The 17185-nt window shown below is 50.3% G+C and overlaps 1 protein-coding gene across 1 annotated transcript; it reads right to left on the minus strand.

Moving 5' to 3' along the window:
- Positions 1 to 1579: 1579 nt before the first annotated feature.
- Positions 1580 to 16730, minus strand: LOC132473175 (uncharacterized). Its single transcript, XM_060073177.1, has 16 exons — positions 15498 to 16730; positions 15240 to 15290; positions 12930 to 13030; positions 12503 to 12629; positions 12028 to 12080; positions 11017 to 11122; positions 10146 to 10304; positions 9496 to 9616; positions 9308 to 9363; positions 8980 to 9105; positions 8791 to 8879; positions 8553 to 8690; positions 8195 to 8397; positions 7945 to 8074; positions 3219 to 3418; positions 1580 to 2166 (listed from the first exon to the last, which is right to left on the minus strand). Exons 1-16 carry the CDS (start codon positions 16444 to 16446, stop codon positions 1920 to 1922), a joined length of 2856 nt encoding a protein of 951 aa, XP_059929160.1. The 5' UTR covers positions 16447 to 16730; the 3' UTR covers positions 1580 to 1919.
- Positions 16731 to 17185: the final 455 nt, after the last annotated feature.

Consider the following 17185-nt stretch of genomic DNA (forward strand, 5'->3'; position numbering starts at 1 on the left):
GTGGAGGAGATGGTGGGCAATGCGTACGTTGAACGTCTCAACGCTCAAACCCAAGGCAGATGTGTTTCTTCGGGGTGTGTGTGTTTCTTCGGGGGCCGCGGTGCGTGTGAGGTCGTGCCGTTCATCATCCTGACTTGAAGCTGCTCCCAGGGCTTGAAGGGGCTTCGTTGATTCATGTTTATTTGTTTTTTAACTTCTACGTGTGTGTGTGTGTGTGTGTCTGAGTCGCTCCTGCAGCTTTTCACATTGGAAATGTCGGCGGTTTTACACTTGGAGTGTGGCCGCCTGACGTGTGTGTGTGTCTGTGTGTGTGTTGCTGGTCACTGAGAGAGTCCTGGGGTTTCCTTTCTACCGGTGCCAAACGCGGTGTTTATAGCAGTTTGTCTCATTTTCTCCAGTGTTAATTTATTTCCATGGAGGCAGCCATGACACGCTCTCTCCTAAGGGTAGTTTTGTCTCCATGTGTGGCTTCCCAGGGCACAGCCTTTCTCCCTCACCCACCCGCTCCCTCTCTCACCTGCTCCCTCTCTAAATGTCTCTCTCTCGGTATCTCTCTCTCTCTCTCTCTCGCTCTCTCTTGCCCTCTCTCACCCTCTCTCTCTCTCACCCTCTTCCTCTCTCTCACTCTCTCTCTCGATGTCTTGCTCTCGCTCTCTCTCTGTCTGCATTGTTTATTCATTTCTGCCCTCTCATAACTGCTTTTCCGGCAGTAAATATGACCTACGTTGGATGTGTTGTATAAATAATCACATTTCACTGGTTGATATAACTTGGAAATAAAAACAACACTTATTAAATAGCAACCCTTTCACACTGTTGCTGGGTGGGTCTGGCCTTCTGTTTGCCCTTCTGCCCATCACTCATCTTTTAATTGAAGCAGTGGAAAATGTCAACCCTTAATAATCTAATATTATATTATTACAAGTACTGTGCTCCTCTGTTACCACATCTGGCCCTGCTAACGCATGAGAAATATGTTGCTTCTAATACCAAAATCAATTCTGTGATTTGAAGAGAGATTCAAAACATGGCCTCTGAGACTCATGGGTGGCTTCAACACACACTGAAAACTAATTGGCTCGGTTTCAAATCGACCAATGAGCACAACCCAGATCTGACTCCCCATCGCCTTGCCCCGCCCCCCCGTTCAGATCCTGCTACTGATAACATTATTCGGGAGGGATTGGAAAGGGAGACCCAAAGGTGATACGGATTAAGGCGCTCAATCACCACCTGTTTTTCCCACCTCTCTTAAGTCTCCCTTTGTCATTTCGGGTGGAGGATTATCATTACCCTCCTGTCAACGCCCTGATTATGTCTTTGCTCCTGCTGGCTGAAGCTCTCACCCTCTCCCTCAGGTCACTACCTGGAGGTGGAAACATTCTTATCGAATCTTAGAGTCTCACTGTATTGTGTGCTACTGATAAGGTCTGGGATTATGACCCATGTGTGCTAGACCGTGAAACCCTTTAAATCCTCTTCCCTCCCCACCGCCCTTCCTCAACGAGATGAGGACACCTCTCCTGCCCCCGCTTTGGATGTACTCGTTTGTAACGGTTCTTGAATAAATGGACAGACGGCGAGACCATTCTTTTTTATTTAACCAACACAACTACAAAGTAGGTTATCTCTATTAATTTGGCAGCGACAGCTAAAGCTTGACTTGATACGGACTTAGCACCACGCCATCACTGCCACCCATCTCCCTCTATCTCCTCTCTCCTCACTCTGCTACACATTGTCTCCCCTCACATCAGCTCGCTCACTCTCTCTCTTTCTCTCTCTGGCCCACATGAACACGCACATTACACACAACATAACACAATCCCTACAACATATTACCCACAACACATCCCGAATATACACACACTACACACTACACACTACACACACACATATTACACACAACGACAAATTCTTCAAATGGCTATCAGCTTCCTCTGTGGAGGGGTTTCCTTGACGACCGCTCCCCCCTCCGGAGAGCCGGCGGGGGGGGGCACATGGTGAGCCGGTTGATGGACAGGCCCGGGGGGCTGGCAGGAGGCGGGCCTTAGCGAGGGTCTTCGCAGGACTACGATCTGGGCGCTGGAGCCCCCCTGCAGCAGGAGGCCATGGAGGTCTTCCTCGGTGGAATTCACCACGGCAACGCCGTTCACCTCCACCAGCCTGCGGCGACACAACAAAGATGCACGTGAAAACATACAAGACGCACGTGAACATACAGCACACACGTGAACATACAATGCACACGTGAACATACAATGCACACGTGAACATACAATACACACGTGAACATACAATACACACAGGCACACTACAATCTCAACCAGCGAAACGCAAAGCTCGGAGGGACCGCTCATTATCTCTGGTTTGATTTATTTTCGCTGTATCTGTTAATCTCCATATTGTGTTTTGATTATTATCGCCGCAAAGCTTCGAGAAAACAAGTTAAGTCGTTAAGGAATGGTGGAACAAGTTCACAGTTGTCTGGGTTCACCTTAAGACCCTTAAGGTGAGCATTCCTCCCCACTTCTTCCTCAGTGCTTTCTGGCAGGATCCTCCCTGCTGCAGGTAGAAGCAGGACCCACAAAGGCTAATAACTTGGTTCCAACAAAGTTAAAGGTCATTCGAAACTTCCCTTTCGTCAGTGATGTGGATCACAGACAACAACCTACTTGAAAACTCTGCTCGGAAGACAACAGCCTTCGTATTTCCCACAGTTGCTATCTGAGAATCGGCGGACATGCTGTAGGTTTATTTTAGGCAAACCGAAAGCGGTTCTCCTCTCTTTAAACCAGCAGCCGTGGCTGTCTCTGGGTCATACGTCAGAAGAAGAGGTGCATGCGTACGGAGTCCAATGCTCCTAAGCAGGGAATGTGTATCCAGAACGCTCTCATGATCTTATCAGTGTTGGTTCGACAGCAGTCGTTTGAGGACGTGGTCGTTTGCCCGTGGGACTCCATCGGCTCTCATCACTGCTCTCCATCAAAACCGTTGCATGTTTGCCCAATCCGATAATTGCATTTTAATTACGTGACTCTTTGCAAACCCCCCGAGAGAGAGAAGGTTCAGAGAGAACGCACACAGAGAACCTGGGCTACCAGAAACACGAGCCGTGCTGATTGGCAGAAGCCAAGGTGAGCTACACCCATGCTCCGCCCAGCAGCACAGAGCTGGCGTTGTTCTCAAGTGGACATTGTGTTCTGTGCGGGGCTGACCTGTCCTCCAGGCAGAGTTGGGAGTGGTCCGACTGGGTGACCACCAGGCCTTGACCGGCCCCCCTGGAGCAGCAGGAGAAGCCGTATCGGCTGTCGGGCCCCGGGCACGCCTGGACCACCAGCAGCAAGGCTGGGCACTGCGGGGACAGCAGCTGGCTCAAGGGACCCACGGCAGGGCTGGGCTCTGCTGGAGGTCTCTCCTGCAAGCGGGCAACGCACATGAAAGGGAAAAAAGTGCGGTGTGAGTGAATACGGTGCACTATGGCAGGGCCGGAAGGGTTTGTATAGATCCATACCAGGTAGAAGCAGCAACCCCTCGAGGGTAAATTATACATCTTGGAGAGGGCTCTCATGCACAGAACGTCTCATGCACAGAAAGCGTCCACGGTACTCATGCGCGGGAAACACAATGTGACACAGGGAGCCTTTCGCAACACAACGTTTTAGGGCACCACCGCAAACCTCTCATTTTCCGCTAGAGCAGCTTTTTAATTATGGTGGCCAGGGGAAGATCAGAGGTCTCTGTAAACATGAACCCTCGTCGTATCTTTAGCGGCCGAACGCCACGTGCTGGAGATGACATTGGCACCGAGCCATGTGTTTGTGTTTGGATCGATTCTTTTACTTAACTTTAATTCACTCGACTTTCTTTTGCGCTCACTCGCGGCCACTGTGCATTGATCCGCGAGACCCAACCGCGTCGAGCCTCTCATGGAGCCACAAAGAGATAGTTGCTGAGGCCCCCTTGTTGTTTTTTTGTGTTTTGACCGAGGCGTCTGTACTGTATTTGTTTGGAGACGCCAGACACCACGGCGTGGTAGCCACCAGAAGATAAGACGGGCGGTTTGCGTCAGGCGAGAGAGGGGGACCACCGGGAGCTAATGATTTGCTTCGGAAGAGAAGCACACCGCAAGTAGCTCACGGGGCACAGAAATAACATGCAAGGCTAACCGCCAAATTCCAATGTTTCCCTCATGCAGGCCCCCCCCCCCCCCCGTACTTCCCTCCCCCCTTCTCCCCCCTTCTCCCACCATCCCTCCCCCCCCTCCCCCAGCGCCTCTCATGGCGTGTGAATGGCTCACAGCGATGGATGCCGTCTTTGCCTCGAGGGGTCAGGGGGTCAAACCAGAGGCCCCTCTCCCAGCTCAGACGGCCGGGGCCAGACAGGATATCAATACGGAAACGCAGTGGAAACCCCTCTCGGAGCGCATGCTAACGCGCATCATTCTCCCCTTTTTTTAGTCTCCCCTCAGAGTTGGCCGTGCGCCAGAGGGGCCCGGCACCATTTTCTTTTCATATTCTCCCTGTTTATCCAGGGGGGGTCGTAGGGGAGGGGATGGGGGTTGGGGAGGGGGGGGGGGGGGGGGGTTAAATTCAAGCTCTACCTGAGCCCAGACACAAGAATAAACGTCCGCCTCCCAGATACTCCCCGAGATAGAGGTGGGAGGGGGGGGATAGTACTGTACACCGCACGCCATTCTAGATTCTTCCTGCACAAAGGTCATCGCCACAAAAGACGAATCGACGGAGCGGAAGACACAAACATATTGTGGCGCAAACCGTGACACGATTCGAAATACATCCCGACTTTCATGAAGGACATAATTGTTCCTCCGCGGCGTGCAGGGGGGGGGGACTACATTGAAACGTGAGCCGCGGTAAGACTCGGTTTTCCCACAGTGTGTTAAAAAATGGCCGGCCTGATGGTTCAGACAACGTCAGACGCTGGAGGAAATAGACGTGGTGGTCTTTAATGACAGGTTTCGGAGGGCAGCTTAAACGAGGGGCTGTCACCCTAATTGTTAGCGCTGTTCCGACATGGCGGATCTGAAACGTGGTCGACCCCTACGGGATCGGGAGCCAACGGGAGGAGTGGCGAACGGGGGCCGCAGGGGAGCTACGGAGGAGAACCGCAGCGCCCGCATCCCGGCTGGGTCCTCGGGAACGCTGCTGCGCGGAGAGACACCCCATCTCCGCTCCGGAGTTGGTCCAAACAAAGGAGTTAGCCGCCGAGCCACGGACGCTAATCTGACTCGGGGACAAATCTTTAAACTGCCTTTAAATCTTTTAAACTGCGCCTGCAACTGTGAGAACTGACGGAGGTTAACTCCTAGGACCCTCACCCCCAGCCCTCCACCCATCCACCCTCCGCACCCCCCCCCTTTTCTAATCGTCCGTCTGAAGTTTCGGGTCATTCCACTTAAACTGCTTATTTAAAAAAAATAATTTCCATCATTTGTTGCCCTTCCCTCCGTTCCCTTCGCCCCCCCTCCCCTCCCCTCCCCTCCCCTCCCTCCCTCCCTCCCCTTCCCTCCCTCCCACCCTCCCCTTCCCTCCCTGTCCCTCCCCTCCCGGCTCTGCTTTATTGATGCTCTCCAGTTGCAATAGATCCCAGAGATTAGATGGCCCCATGATGAAATATTTCCTCATTGTCTGTAATGCGGAGTGGGGGGAATGGGGGGGGGGGCGGCCGACCAGAAGCAAACACGGGGCGGTCTGCTCCTTATTAAAGCCGTGAGCTTTGTCAGTTCCCAGGGCTGCTCCACCCGGCCCTGACCCATGCGCTAACTCTGATTAGGTCATATGATAAACATTAGCACGGCCGCCGTTCCCACCAACTGCCGACTGACTGCGGCCCCGAGGCGGCAATGTGACACGGGGCACCTTTCAAAGGGCGGGCGGCGGGCGCGGACCCTTTCACAGCAGCTCGTCGGGGGCTCCCCGGGACGGTGGAAAGGAGCCGTGTCGGGGGTGCGGAGGATCTGCTCCTCAGTGGGGGGCGGGGGGAGGGGGGGGGGGGCTGCAGATAGTTTTACAGTCGCTGGCCCGTTTTGTCTCCTGTGTGCTCCTCCGTTTGGACTTTTGTCACACACATTCCATTGTTGGTATGGTCACAGGCTCTCGGATGTCAACGGCAAAGTCCGTCGGCAAAGTTCCCTCTCTCGCTTTCTCTCTCGTTCTTGTTCCCGCTCTCTCTCTCTCTCTTTCTCTGTTTCTCTCTGTCTCTCTCATTCTCTACAATCCTCTCTTTCTTTCTTTCTCTCTCTCTACCATCCCTCTCTTTCCCTCTCTCCCTCCCTCTCCCTCTCCCTCTCTCCCTCTCCCTCTCTCTCTCTCACTCCCTCTTTTTATCTTTCTCTCTCTACCATCTCTCTCTCTCATTCTCACTCTCTCCCATCTCTCTTTCTCTCAACCTCTACCATCCCTCTCTCTCTCTCTACCATCTCTCGCTCTCTCGTTCGTTACCATCTCCCATCCCTCTCTCCCTCTCTCTACCTCTCTCTCTCTCTCTATCCTTTTTCTCAGTGTGTGTGTGTGTGTGTGTGTGTGTGTGTGTGTGGGTGTGTGTGTGTGTGTGTGTGTGTGTGTGTGTGTGTGTGTGTGTGTGAATGTGTGTGTGAAGCAAAGCTAGCAGACTGACTGGGCAAGCCCCTGTTTGACACAGCTGCTATAACTGCACAGCTCTAATGAAATGGAGAGAGAGAGAGAGAATGGGCGAGCGGAGTGAAAGGCAGATTGTTTCGTCGGTTCTCAGCAGAGCAGTAAAATGAGATCAAAGGTGGTGGATAGGAAGATGTAATGTAATATTAGAACAGGAAGTTGGTACAATTTGGTAACTTCACGTGGCGCGAACGAATTGTCAGACTTTGGGGTGTGAATTCATAAGATCAGCTAATCAGTAACTTATCTATATATAAATACATTACAGTTTTTCTCGATTGTATACACACAACAAATGGAACCATGCACACAATCCTGAAAACTTGAAGCTCATGTATCAACTACAAGACTCTTCTCAGGTTTGTGATTAGAGTTTTGAGAAATTGAGCTATAGTTTCAGAAAACGTGTTTAAACGATTGAGAAAAACTGTAATGGTGAACCCGCTTAACTTGGTGTTGAAGATACACAATTTGTACCATGTTCCCTATGTTCCCTATGTTCCCTACGTTCTGTTCCTACCACTACCGCTACGGCCGAACGCTCTTGAGCAGGGGCCAGTCGATGACAGGCTGTCCTCTTGTTCAAAGTAACGTCAAATCTTCCTCCATATCTTCTATTTCTTCCGTAATAACCTTTTCTTCGTTTCTCTTCGTCTATATGTTCACTCTTCAAGTCTATGTTCGCTCTTCAAGTCTATGTTCGCTCTTCAAGTCTATGTTCGCTCTATTAGGGAGCGTCAACAAAAACACGGTCTCCAGGCAACCGTTTCAGTTAGCGGCCGTCAGGAATATAACCTTTTCTTAGTTTCTCTTCTAGTCTATATGTTCACTCTTCAAGTCTATGTTCGCTCTTCAAGTCTATGTTCGCTCTTCAAGTCTATGTTCGCTCTTCAAGTCTATGTTTGTTCTTCAAGTCTATGTTCGCTCTTCAAGTCTATGTTCGTTCTTCAAGTCTATGTTCGCTCTTCAAGTCTATGTTCGCTCTTCTTACGCGTCAAGCAGAGAACCAGCGTCAACAAAACACAGTCTCCAGGCAACCGTTTCAGTTAGCGGCCGTCAGGAATACATTGTAGCACGTGAACACTGGTCGCTACAACATACTGGGAATATATATATACTATAGATATACACCATACACACTACATTATATATATTATTATAATATATACATTCATATAAAATGACATATACATATATTAGCAGAGAGTGAAATAGCATGGGTTACACTTGTCAGGCGTTTCCATCCTTCTGCATGAGGGGTTGAGCCTACACTAATCATAATCACCTTATCACAGCGATCCTGAAGAGCATTCTTCAGGTGGGCCACCTGTCTGTTGAGATGCACCACGGAGATCTCCGCCTTGAACACCTGACAGTTCAGTTTCATCTTGTCAATGAGGCGGATCTCCGAGCGCCTGTGGGCCGAGACATCACTTGGGATTACCTTTGCGTGACATCTCCGCATCTTCAAACACATTCAGATTGACGTCACGCAGGACACGTTGCTGTATGTAAGGAATGGTTCAATACGGTACCATTCCATGTTCCTCTGTGCTGCAGCGTTGCTGATGTTCTCCTTCAGGTTCTGAAGGCTCTGCCTCTTCTCCTGCAGTTGGCTCTGGGCCGATTCCAACCGATGTCTCAGCTCGACGGGACTGAGCTCCGTCACATCCACCTCCACGTCCACGCTCTTCAGCTCAGAGCAGAAGGCCACCAGCCCGTGGTGGAGTTCCTGGACCTTGGCGCCATCAAACACAGAAGCAGAATGACTACCTCCTCCTACTACTTCCCCCTTGTTCGGGGCTCATCATAACAAAAGAAGTAGCAGCCGATGATGAGGGCTAACTAACTAAGCTTTCATGCATTCGATGGAGGCTTGATGGAGATGCTGACCTGGAGGATGACGTGTTGCAGAGAGTCCACCTGCTGGTTCAGTTCCTTGATCTTCTCCTCTTTCGCTGGCTGCACATTCTGGTTTACGTTGTATTGAGAACCGTTCACTTTTGAGGTCTCGCCTTCTGTTTGTTTGTCCTACGATTACCGGATTACACATTGTCACACGATTTGATTTCAATCCGTCTGTAAGAGGATATGCAGTATCAGATCTGGTGATAGCTGGGGGGAGGTTTACCTTTTTACACAGGTGCAACTCCAGTTGTCTCTTGGAGGTTGTCAACAGGTTGCCAATCTGTTGATTGGCTGAGAGTCCATTGCTTAGCCCTGTAGAGTAGAACAACTGATGAGATATAGAGATTGGTAAAATACTACCACTTAATGTTAGTGTCTTAAGTGTCCAAGAATATAATGTCCACACTCCAACCTGTGTTGTCTTTGAGCGTAAAGGTGTGCGTATCCTCTGTCAGGCCCAGCATCTTGACACAGGACTCTTGGACCTTCCCCACTGTGGTTTCCTTTGGCGTACGCAGATGGACGATTTGCTCTAATGCTTCAGAAATGAAACCGATACAAAGCAGTTCAAAATTTGGTCGATTGATTCACAGCCATCATTCAGAAAAAAATGTCAGGCACACTGATAGATTTGTAGTGTGGGATCAGGCTGGTTCCCTTTAGGACTGTGAATGACCAAGCAGAAATACCCTAGGAGAAATGTATAAGAGAAATGCATTTCTCCTGATGAAATACCGTACCATGAACGGTGATCTCTATCAGCTGAGTGCTCCTCTGCCCCATGCTGCTCTTGGCTCTGTTGAAAAACGGGACAGAGGAAGTTTCCAATTGACTTTCCCCTGTTTCAAATGATTGATTGACATTTATTGATTGACTTGTCTTGTTGACTTGACATGCACTCTCAGGTGCTGGCCAAACCGTAGCGCACCTGAGCATTAGGGAGGAAGGCGTCGCGGTGAGGCCGCTCACGTGAGGGGCGGACATGGACTTGCTCATGGACACGAGCGCCGCGGTAAAGCTCTCCACGTTGTTATGAGGCCCAAACGTTTCTGGTGGGGCAGACAACACAAATCCACCCTGAATTCGTTGTCTGCATTCATGGATGTGGCAGTGGAGATGTGTGTGTGAGAGGCTTCATACATTTACAGTTACATTTAGGGCATTTAGCAGACGCTTTTATCCAAAGCGACTTTCAATAAGTATATTTTGTCAGAAGAAAGAGAGACAACAAAATATCGCTATCTGAAAAGTAAGGTTGTTCATAGAACCGAGTGGCAAGCACTAACAATCACTAGGTTAACCCATTCCCTGTATAAAACTAAGATAGCTAGGATAAGATGCTACATGATGCTACGTACTATTTTGAAGTGCCAGGACGTACAACATACAGTAAGTGGGTACCTTACATGATGCCAGGACGTACAACATACAATAAGTGTGTAAGAGGGGAATGGGGGGGGGGGTGGGGGGGGGGAGTCTAGATGAAATCTAGATGAAATCTGAACAAGTGAGTCTAGATGAAATCTGAACAAGTGAGTCTTGGGTCTATTGTAGAGGCTGGAGGAGGGTGACTCATACCGATCAGAGAGTCCAGTCTCCGGGTCAGGCTATTGGGCGGGTGGAGCTCTCTGTAGATGTTGGACAGCAGCAGCTCCCGGTCCTCGGGCGTGGACAGGTGGAGCATCTCCAGGGTGCTGGCGTCCACGGAGGCGATGTCTGCGCCACACAGGTGTCCCTCTGACGAGTCAGGGCAAGTCAAGTTTATTCATATAGCTCATTTAAAAACAACAATAGTTGACCAAAGTGCTGTACAACGCAAAACTACAAATAGGCCTAAGATTGTTCCAGAGATTGGGAGCAGCCACAGCGAAGGCTCTGTCACCTTTTGTCTTTAGTCTGCACCTGGGTACATCCAGCAGCACCTGCCGAGCTGACCGTAATTCTCTAACTGGAGCAACTCTGACATATATTGAGGTGCCAGCCCATGTAAAGATTTAAAAGCAAACAACTGATTTTTTTGCGTCAGGGCAACCCAGAGGTTTGGTTCGTCGCACAGGACGGGGGAAGCAGAATCGATCAACCGGTGATAATGAGTAACAGAACCTTATCTTAACTGCCAATCATGTTATTTGTTATTCTAAGCTTTGGTGTAACATGCACTGCATGAGCAAACAGTTTGACAGTTGACAACCAACGAACCGCGGTGTGATTAGTGGTTTGTCATATAAACGGAAATGTTTAGCACTCCTGTAGCTATTTCTTAAAATCAACCCGTGGCATGTTCTTCATTGTTTGCATGTATCTTGTTGTATCTTGTTTTCTCAACTTGGTCTTCCTATTCAACGTATTTTTTCTGCGGTCGCCATTGCGCAAAATTAGCAATGTCTGCTTTATGACGCAGCCACAGGGCTGGGAGCGGAGACATGGCGGAATGAGGAATGTGCTCTACCTCTGATGAAAGGGAGGCATCTCTGCAGTCCGAGACTGCTAAACCATTGGCAGACTTCATCTGTGTTGAGTCCTGGGAGAGCCTTGGCCCCGTGCCCGTTGTTGTCCTAAAGCAGAGGAGGGGTCACATGCCTGCCGTCTCTCACCACGGTGTGCTCCATAAAGACAAGCTAGATCTGACGAAGACCCATTACTATGTGAACGTACACTTTTTAATGTTTGAGACACACACACACACACACGCACACATGCGCGCATGCACACACATTTGCGCGCACGCGCGCACACACACACACACACACACACACACACACACACACACACACACACACACACACACACACACACACACACACACACACACACACACACACACACACACACACACACACACAGAGAAAGACAGACAGACAGACAGACAGACAGACAGACAGACAGACAGACAGACAGACACACACACATGCAATTCACAACTAAAGATTGCAAAATTCAAATGGAAAGTTGAACTGGTTGTTATGTAATCGTGAGTGTGTTTATAGAGCTACAGATTAGACAGATTTAGCACGTCGTTGTGAGCATGTGATCTCACGCTGTGATTGACATATCAAAACAGCAGCGTCTATTAGGATGTCACATAAAAAGCCTGTTCTCGGACTGCTTTATAAACCTTCCAAGTTTTTCTCTCACTTGCGTGCACAACACAAAATAAATTAAAAGTGATGAATGACGGAACGGATCATCAGCAATTCTGCCTTTACAGGACGACGTTCTGTGTCTTTGTTTTGTGTTGTAGCGAACACACAGATTGCTAGGGATACCGGCGATCTAGCTTGGTAAATCCTGGAGACCGAAGACATGAAATCTCGGTGGATATTTGCAGAGTCATTGCTTTGACGGATCAAGGGGGTGGGGGGAAACATCAACAGAACATGTCCTGTAATTGCGCTGCTTAGCGCTGTGTGTGTGTGTGGCGGCTGCCACCCTGAAAGGCCTCGCGGATGGATTACACTACCTTCTCTGCAAAGTTTCCATTCTGGTCCTTAGACGACTGGGGCATGTAGGACGCTGGACGGTGGGGGCAACGGGGGTGAAGTGAGAAAACAAACAGATGTATTAGGAAAGGACAACGCGGAAGGGAGACGATTTTGAATGTGCGTTTGTTTTGGTGGCTTCTAGCTTGTTTGCTGTTGTGTGTCTTGCTAAACACACTGGAGTTTGGTTTGGAAGGAAAGGCTTGTGAGGATTAAAGTCTGAAGCTGAAGCATATGTCTGGGATGGGGATATTGGGCAGAGAATCTTGGCTTAGCCGATGCCATCTCTGTGTGGGGACAACATTGCAGATGGCTTAATGCGTGCCATAAGTATAGGGCATATAAAGCAGCCTTAATTCCTTTTTGAATCATAATGTCTACAAGAAAACAAGCTGTTGTAACAAATTTCCCAGATGGTCCCAACCCTGACAGAAACCAATTGGATTTTGGCCTCACCAATGGTTATGCGTCGTTGTCGTGACGACCCCTCCTCTTCCTGGTTCTGGGCCGTGGTCTGTCCTATCATAGGGAAGCTAGGGCTCCTTCTCCCGTCTCCAAAGCTACAAGACCGGCGAGCTGGATTCTACAGTTTCAGTTGGGTGACATTCATTACAATTGCACCAATGCACATAATACCCATCTTCAAGAACCAACTATCTATTATGCATTTTTCTTTATCAAATTTAACTAATCCTAAAATAATTTGGATGCATTCATTCTCTCAAGGATATTATTATTCATATAATAGCATATTTATTATACTGAAAATCGACATGCTGCAAGGTGCTAATATTTCATTGTCCCGTAGCTAGGATAAGAACACCTCATCCCAATAATTACAGGCTTTTTCTGTTGAGAAGACTTCAATTCAATGCCTTTTTACCCGTATTGGGGTAGACGTCTCCATCTTGGTGGTGTAAGGAAGCAGATTCAGTTGGGCCCGCAGTAGCTGGGGGCAGCTCATGTCCTTGTTGCTCAGATCATCTTCAAGAGAAAAGACAAAACACATTCAAGGAAGTTGGCATACATCAGTGTTTGGTAATGGCCTCGGGCTCAGGCGATATGATGGAGGACTCCACCAAAGAAAGTTCAAATTGATAGAGCTATTATGAGAGCTATTATCATTGTTGTCATTTTATTCCTATCTTTGGTTCTCAGGCTTTTTGTTTAGCTGAACTTTTTAGGGCACGCTAGTTGCTGCTAATGCTGAAAGCGGCTCCGGCATTGGTTGCCCGGCAACCCTTCCATCAGACAGAGCAGCGTCTGTCTCGTTGACAACATAGTTCAGTGACAAGCCTCGGTTCTCTTTCCCACAGAAAGTGCATATTCGTCCATTTCCCAAAAGTCACTTGATGGGTGAACACATGTATTTTTTGGGGGGCTAAGACAACATGGAAGACTGATGAGGCTATGATAATGGCATCCAAGCGATGGTTGGCGGGCTGGCTCGGGCGGTGCAACACTATGACATCGCTTTGACCAAAGTTGGAGATCCGACAACGTGGCCACAGAAGGAAAACCGTCTTTCCACTTTCATATCGGTGCGAATGGTAACATTATAAGGGCAGACGAATAAAATAGTATTACTAGGTCGAAATAGATTGTAATAACACAAAATATTACAACTCTCCAGTCCTGAAGTCTTTCAAGCCAAAAGAAAGGGAAAGAAAATGAGAAAAAAGTTTGGATTTCTTCAACACATGTTTTTCATTTCGAGGGCCTGATTCTGAGAGGCAGGACTGACACAGATGAGGTTGTAGAGGGAGTCGGATCAGATAAGACATTGTAATTGGTTTATGTGTGTCAGCAGTGGAATCTTGTCTGGGCCACGGAGAGACAGGGGAGCAAAGACAGCAGGAGAGGAGCTGGAGGAGGAGGAGGAAGAGGAGTATGAGGAGGAACGGAGAAAAGGAGGGAGCTCAATGTAAAAAAAAAAAATGGCGCTCCCTCCAACGGGTCTGCCCGTGACTCACCTCGGGATTACCGAGGTCCGGAGCAGAAATCTTCCAAGACACGACTGTCTCCGCGCCAAACTGTTCCCAAGAATATCCCACCGAGGGGGCCAAGCCGGTGGAGCATCTGTGCGCTAATAACCGTGGCCCTCGCCTGGCTGACACATGGCTCCGCAACATAACACAACGTGTCTTTGATTCCTCCGAGGAAATCATTACCGCTCTCTCACGCCGCGACACCCGGGCCGGCGTGCCATGCGAGGGGTTCGCGTCCCGCTGGAAGACGGAGAGCTGAGTTGAAGCGCTAATGGGGGCTAGCCGCCGTGCATACGCCCTACCACAGACACATCCACGACCTCAGATATTTCGGTGTTTTCCAAGCAAACAGCCCAACCCAAACAGGAAAGGACAGGGAAGAGGGCCCAGTCTGAGGGACGCGTCGCCATGTTGTCTGTAAGTGGGGAAATAATTGCTAAAGAGGTGGACGTCGTTACTACAAGTCTTCTACAGGGCAGCTTACACACACACATGCTGTACATACATACACACACACACAAAGACACATACACACACACACACACGCACACACACACACACACACACACACACACACACACACACACACACACACACACACACAAAGACACACACACACACACATACACACACAAAGACACAATCCCCCAGCACCAAGATGCATACACACACATATTGAACCATGATTTTTCTTTTGACAAAAACAACAATGAGTAAAAACACACACACACACAAGTACACACACACATGTACACCGAAACACACCAACACAGTAAGGCAACAAAGTCAGAACTTTCCAGCATGCATATTTATGTAACGGATAGGCGAACGCGATTCTTATCGCGGTCAGCATTGTTTGTCCTGCGCCGGGCTGAAAGCAAAGGAGACTCTTTGAGAGGAGATAGAGGGAGGAGAACGTGCTGACTCACAGGAACCCAACACCTGGGAACCGCATGCAAAGCCACGCACTGGGAATACGCTCACAAAGGGCCCAAGAAGGATTCTGACAAAGGTGCGGTTCGGCAGGCTCCCACAGGAGGTGTTTAAGGCACTGAAGGGCTGTCACATAATGGCCGCGATTTCATCTGCGCCGGATCAAAAAAAGACACCGCATAAGGTCGGCATCAGTCTAGTCTGGTTGCCGTTTGTGTGGGATTAGGAACAGCTCGGAACAACGCAGCTCCAGAGAGGGTTCTCGGACTCACCCAGGTTGTGTTCGGTAAAGGCCAGCAGATTGATCCCTTTGTTGAGGCTCTCTGCGATGAAAGAAGGAGAAAACGTGCAGATAAAACATAACCAGCCAAGATGCATTTCAATAATATCTAAAAAGGAGACGTTTCATGTCTGGTTTTGCTTTGTTGAAGTGGAACCCCGTTCATATTCTCCGGCGCCGTGGACGGCCTGTGAGCGGTCGTAGGCCTGTAGGCTCTGGGTGCGGCGTGTTGGCTGTTTTTTCCACTCACTTTTGCGAGGGTACTCTGGCAACCGAGCCACCTGGTAGGCACTGGGTAGGAAAGGGGTCCCGGAGACCTGCTCCCCCGTCTCCTGGCTCGGAGGTTCTGTTTCCTCTGGACCCTCCCTGTCTTGGCCAGCGACGGCCTCCCCCTCATCATCGCCATCCACCTGACTCTCAGCCAGAGGGAACCCCATCTTCTCCTCCTCCTCCTCCTCGTCCTCTTCCTCCGTCTCTATCTCCGATCCCGCCTCCTCCGTGCCGTCCACCGCCCCCTCTTCGTCGTCGCTCTCCCGGTCGTGGCCGCCCGAGGTGTGCGTCGCGCTCTCCCCTTCGGAATAGTCGTCGAAGAACTGGTCGTCGTCGTCGACCTCGACGACGTCGGACGGCGTCGGCGGGATCAGGGTGATGATGGGCGGCGGCAGCAGTCCTCCGGCGTTCAGGGTGATCTCGGTGTCGCCGTGGAGATACCACAGGCTCTCCTCCTCCTCTCCTTCATCTTCCAGGCGGCGGTCTTCCCCGCCGCCGCCGCTGGCCTCTGTGGTGGCGTCAACGAGGGGGATCAGAAGAGGGAGGGAAGACAGGGCTTTCAGCCGTCTCTTCTTCATGGCCCTCTGGCAGGCGGACACCGAGCGAGCGACGCCGTGGCCGATGCTGATGCTGTTGCTATGCGCCGGGAAGACCTCCTCTTCAGACAGGCTGAACCCCGGGTTGTCCAGACCCAGGGTGTCAATGTCCTCCACCGTGATGTGGATGGTCTCCGTGCACGCAGGCGACGGCCCTCCGTCCCGGACGCAGGGAGGCCCCGGGACCTCCAGGCTCCCCCGGCGGCAGTGCCTCTCCTGGCTGTCCTGGCCGTCTCCTCGCAGGCAGGGGCAGCGCAGCAGGCGCCGCAGCCGCCTCATCCAGCGCCGTCCCCTGGGCCGGAGCCCCACAGAGTCAGCGCCCGTGGCCGCCATGCAGGTCGGTGTCTAAAGACAGCCGAGTGGGGGACGGTAGAACTGCTGTGTGTGTCAACGGCAACCTACGTCCACCCCTGCCTGGACACTGTGATGTAGAAAGGTGGCTGCCTAATCCTTAGGCTCTCATTCAGCCTGGCTCTTGGGCTTAAAATACAACAACAACAAGAACTACAAAACAGACCCGATCCATGCATGTTGTCTGGGTCACATGTGCACTTGAGATGAATGACGCTCTTCATTAGCATGCTTTCATATGATAAGCAGCTCTCTCTTCAAAGGTCTGTTCTTGAATTGTGTAGGTGTGTGTGTGTGTGTGTATGTGTGTGTGTGTGTATGTGTGTGTGTGTGCGTATGTGTGTGCGTGCGTGCATGCGCTTGCGAATAATGTGTGTGTGTTTATGCGTTCCAGATCGTGTCCGTGTGTGTGTCGGTGTATGTGTGTGATTATGTATTTGTTAATGTGTGTGCCTGTTTATGTGTATGCCTGTTAACGTGTGCCTGTTTGTGGGTGCGTTTGTGTGGTCATGTGCATATGAGTGTGTGTGTTCCTGTGTGCGACTGTCGATGGCCTATGTGTGTGGGGGGGGTTTGTGCGCCTGCCCCTGCATTTGCATGTGCATGCGAGTGTAGATGTGAATCTACACACAATAACACCCCACAGCCAACACAAGGAGATACGGGGCGGGGGGGGGGGTGTTGGAGGTGTAGCATAGCATAGCACGGTAGCGTGAGTGTG

This window comes from Gadus macrocephalus, chromosome 15, assembly GCF_031168955.1.
Source record: "Gadus macrocephalus chromosome 15, ASM3116895v1".
Lineage (NCBI taxonomy): Eukaryota > Metazoa > Chordata > Actinopteri > Gadiformes > Gadidae > Gadus > Gadus macrocephalus.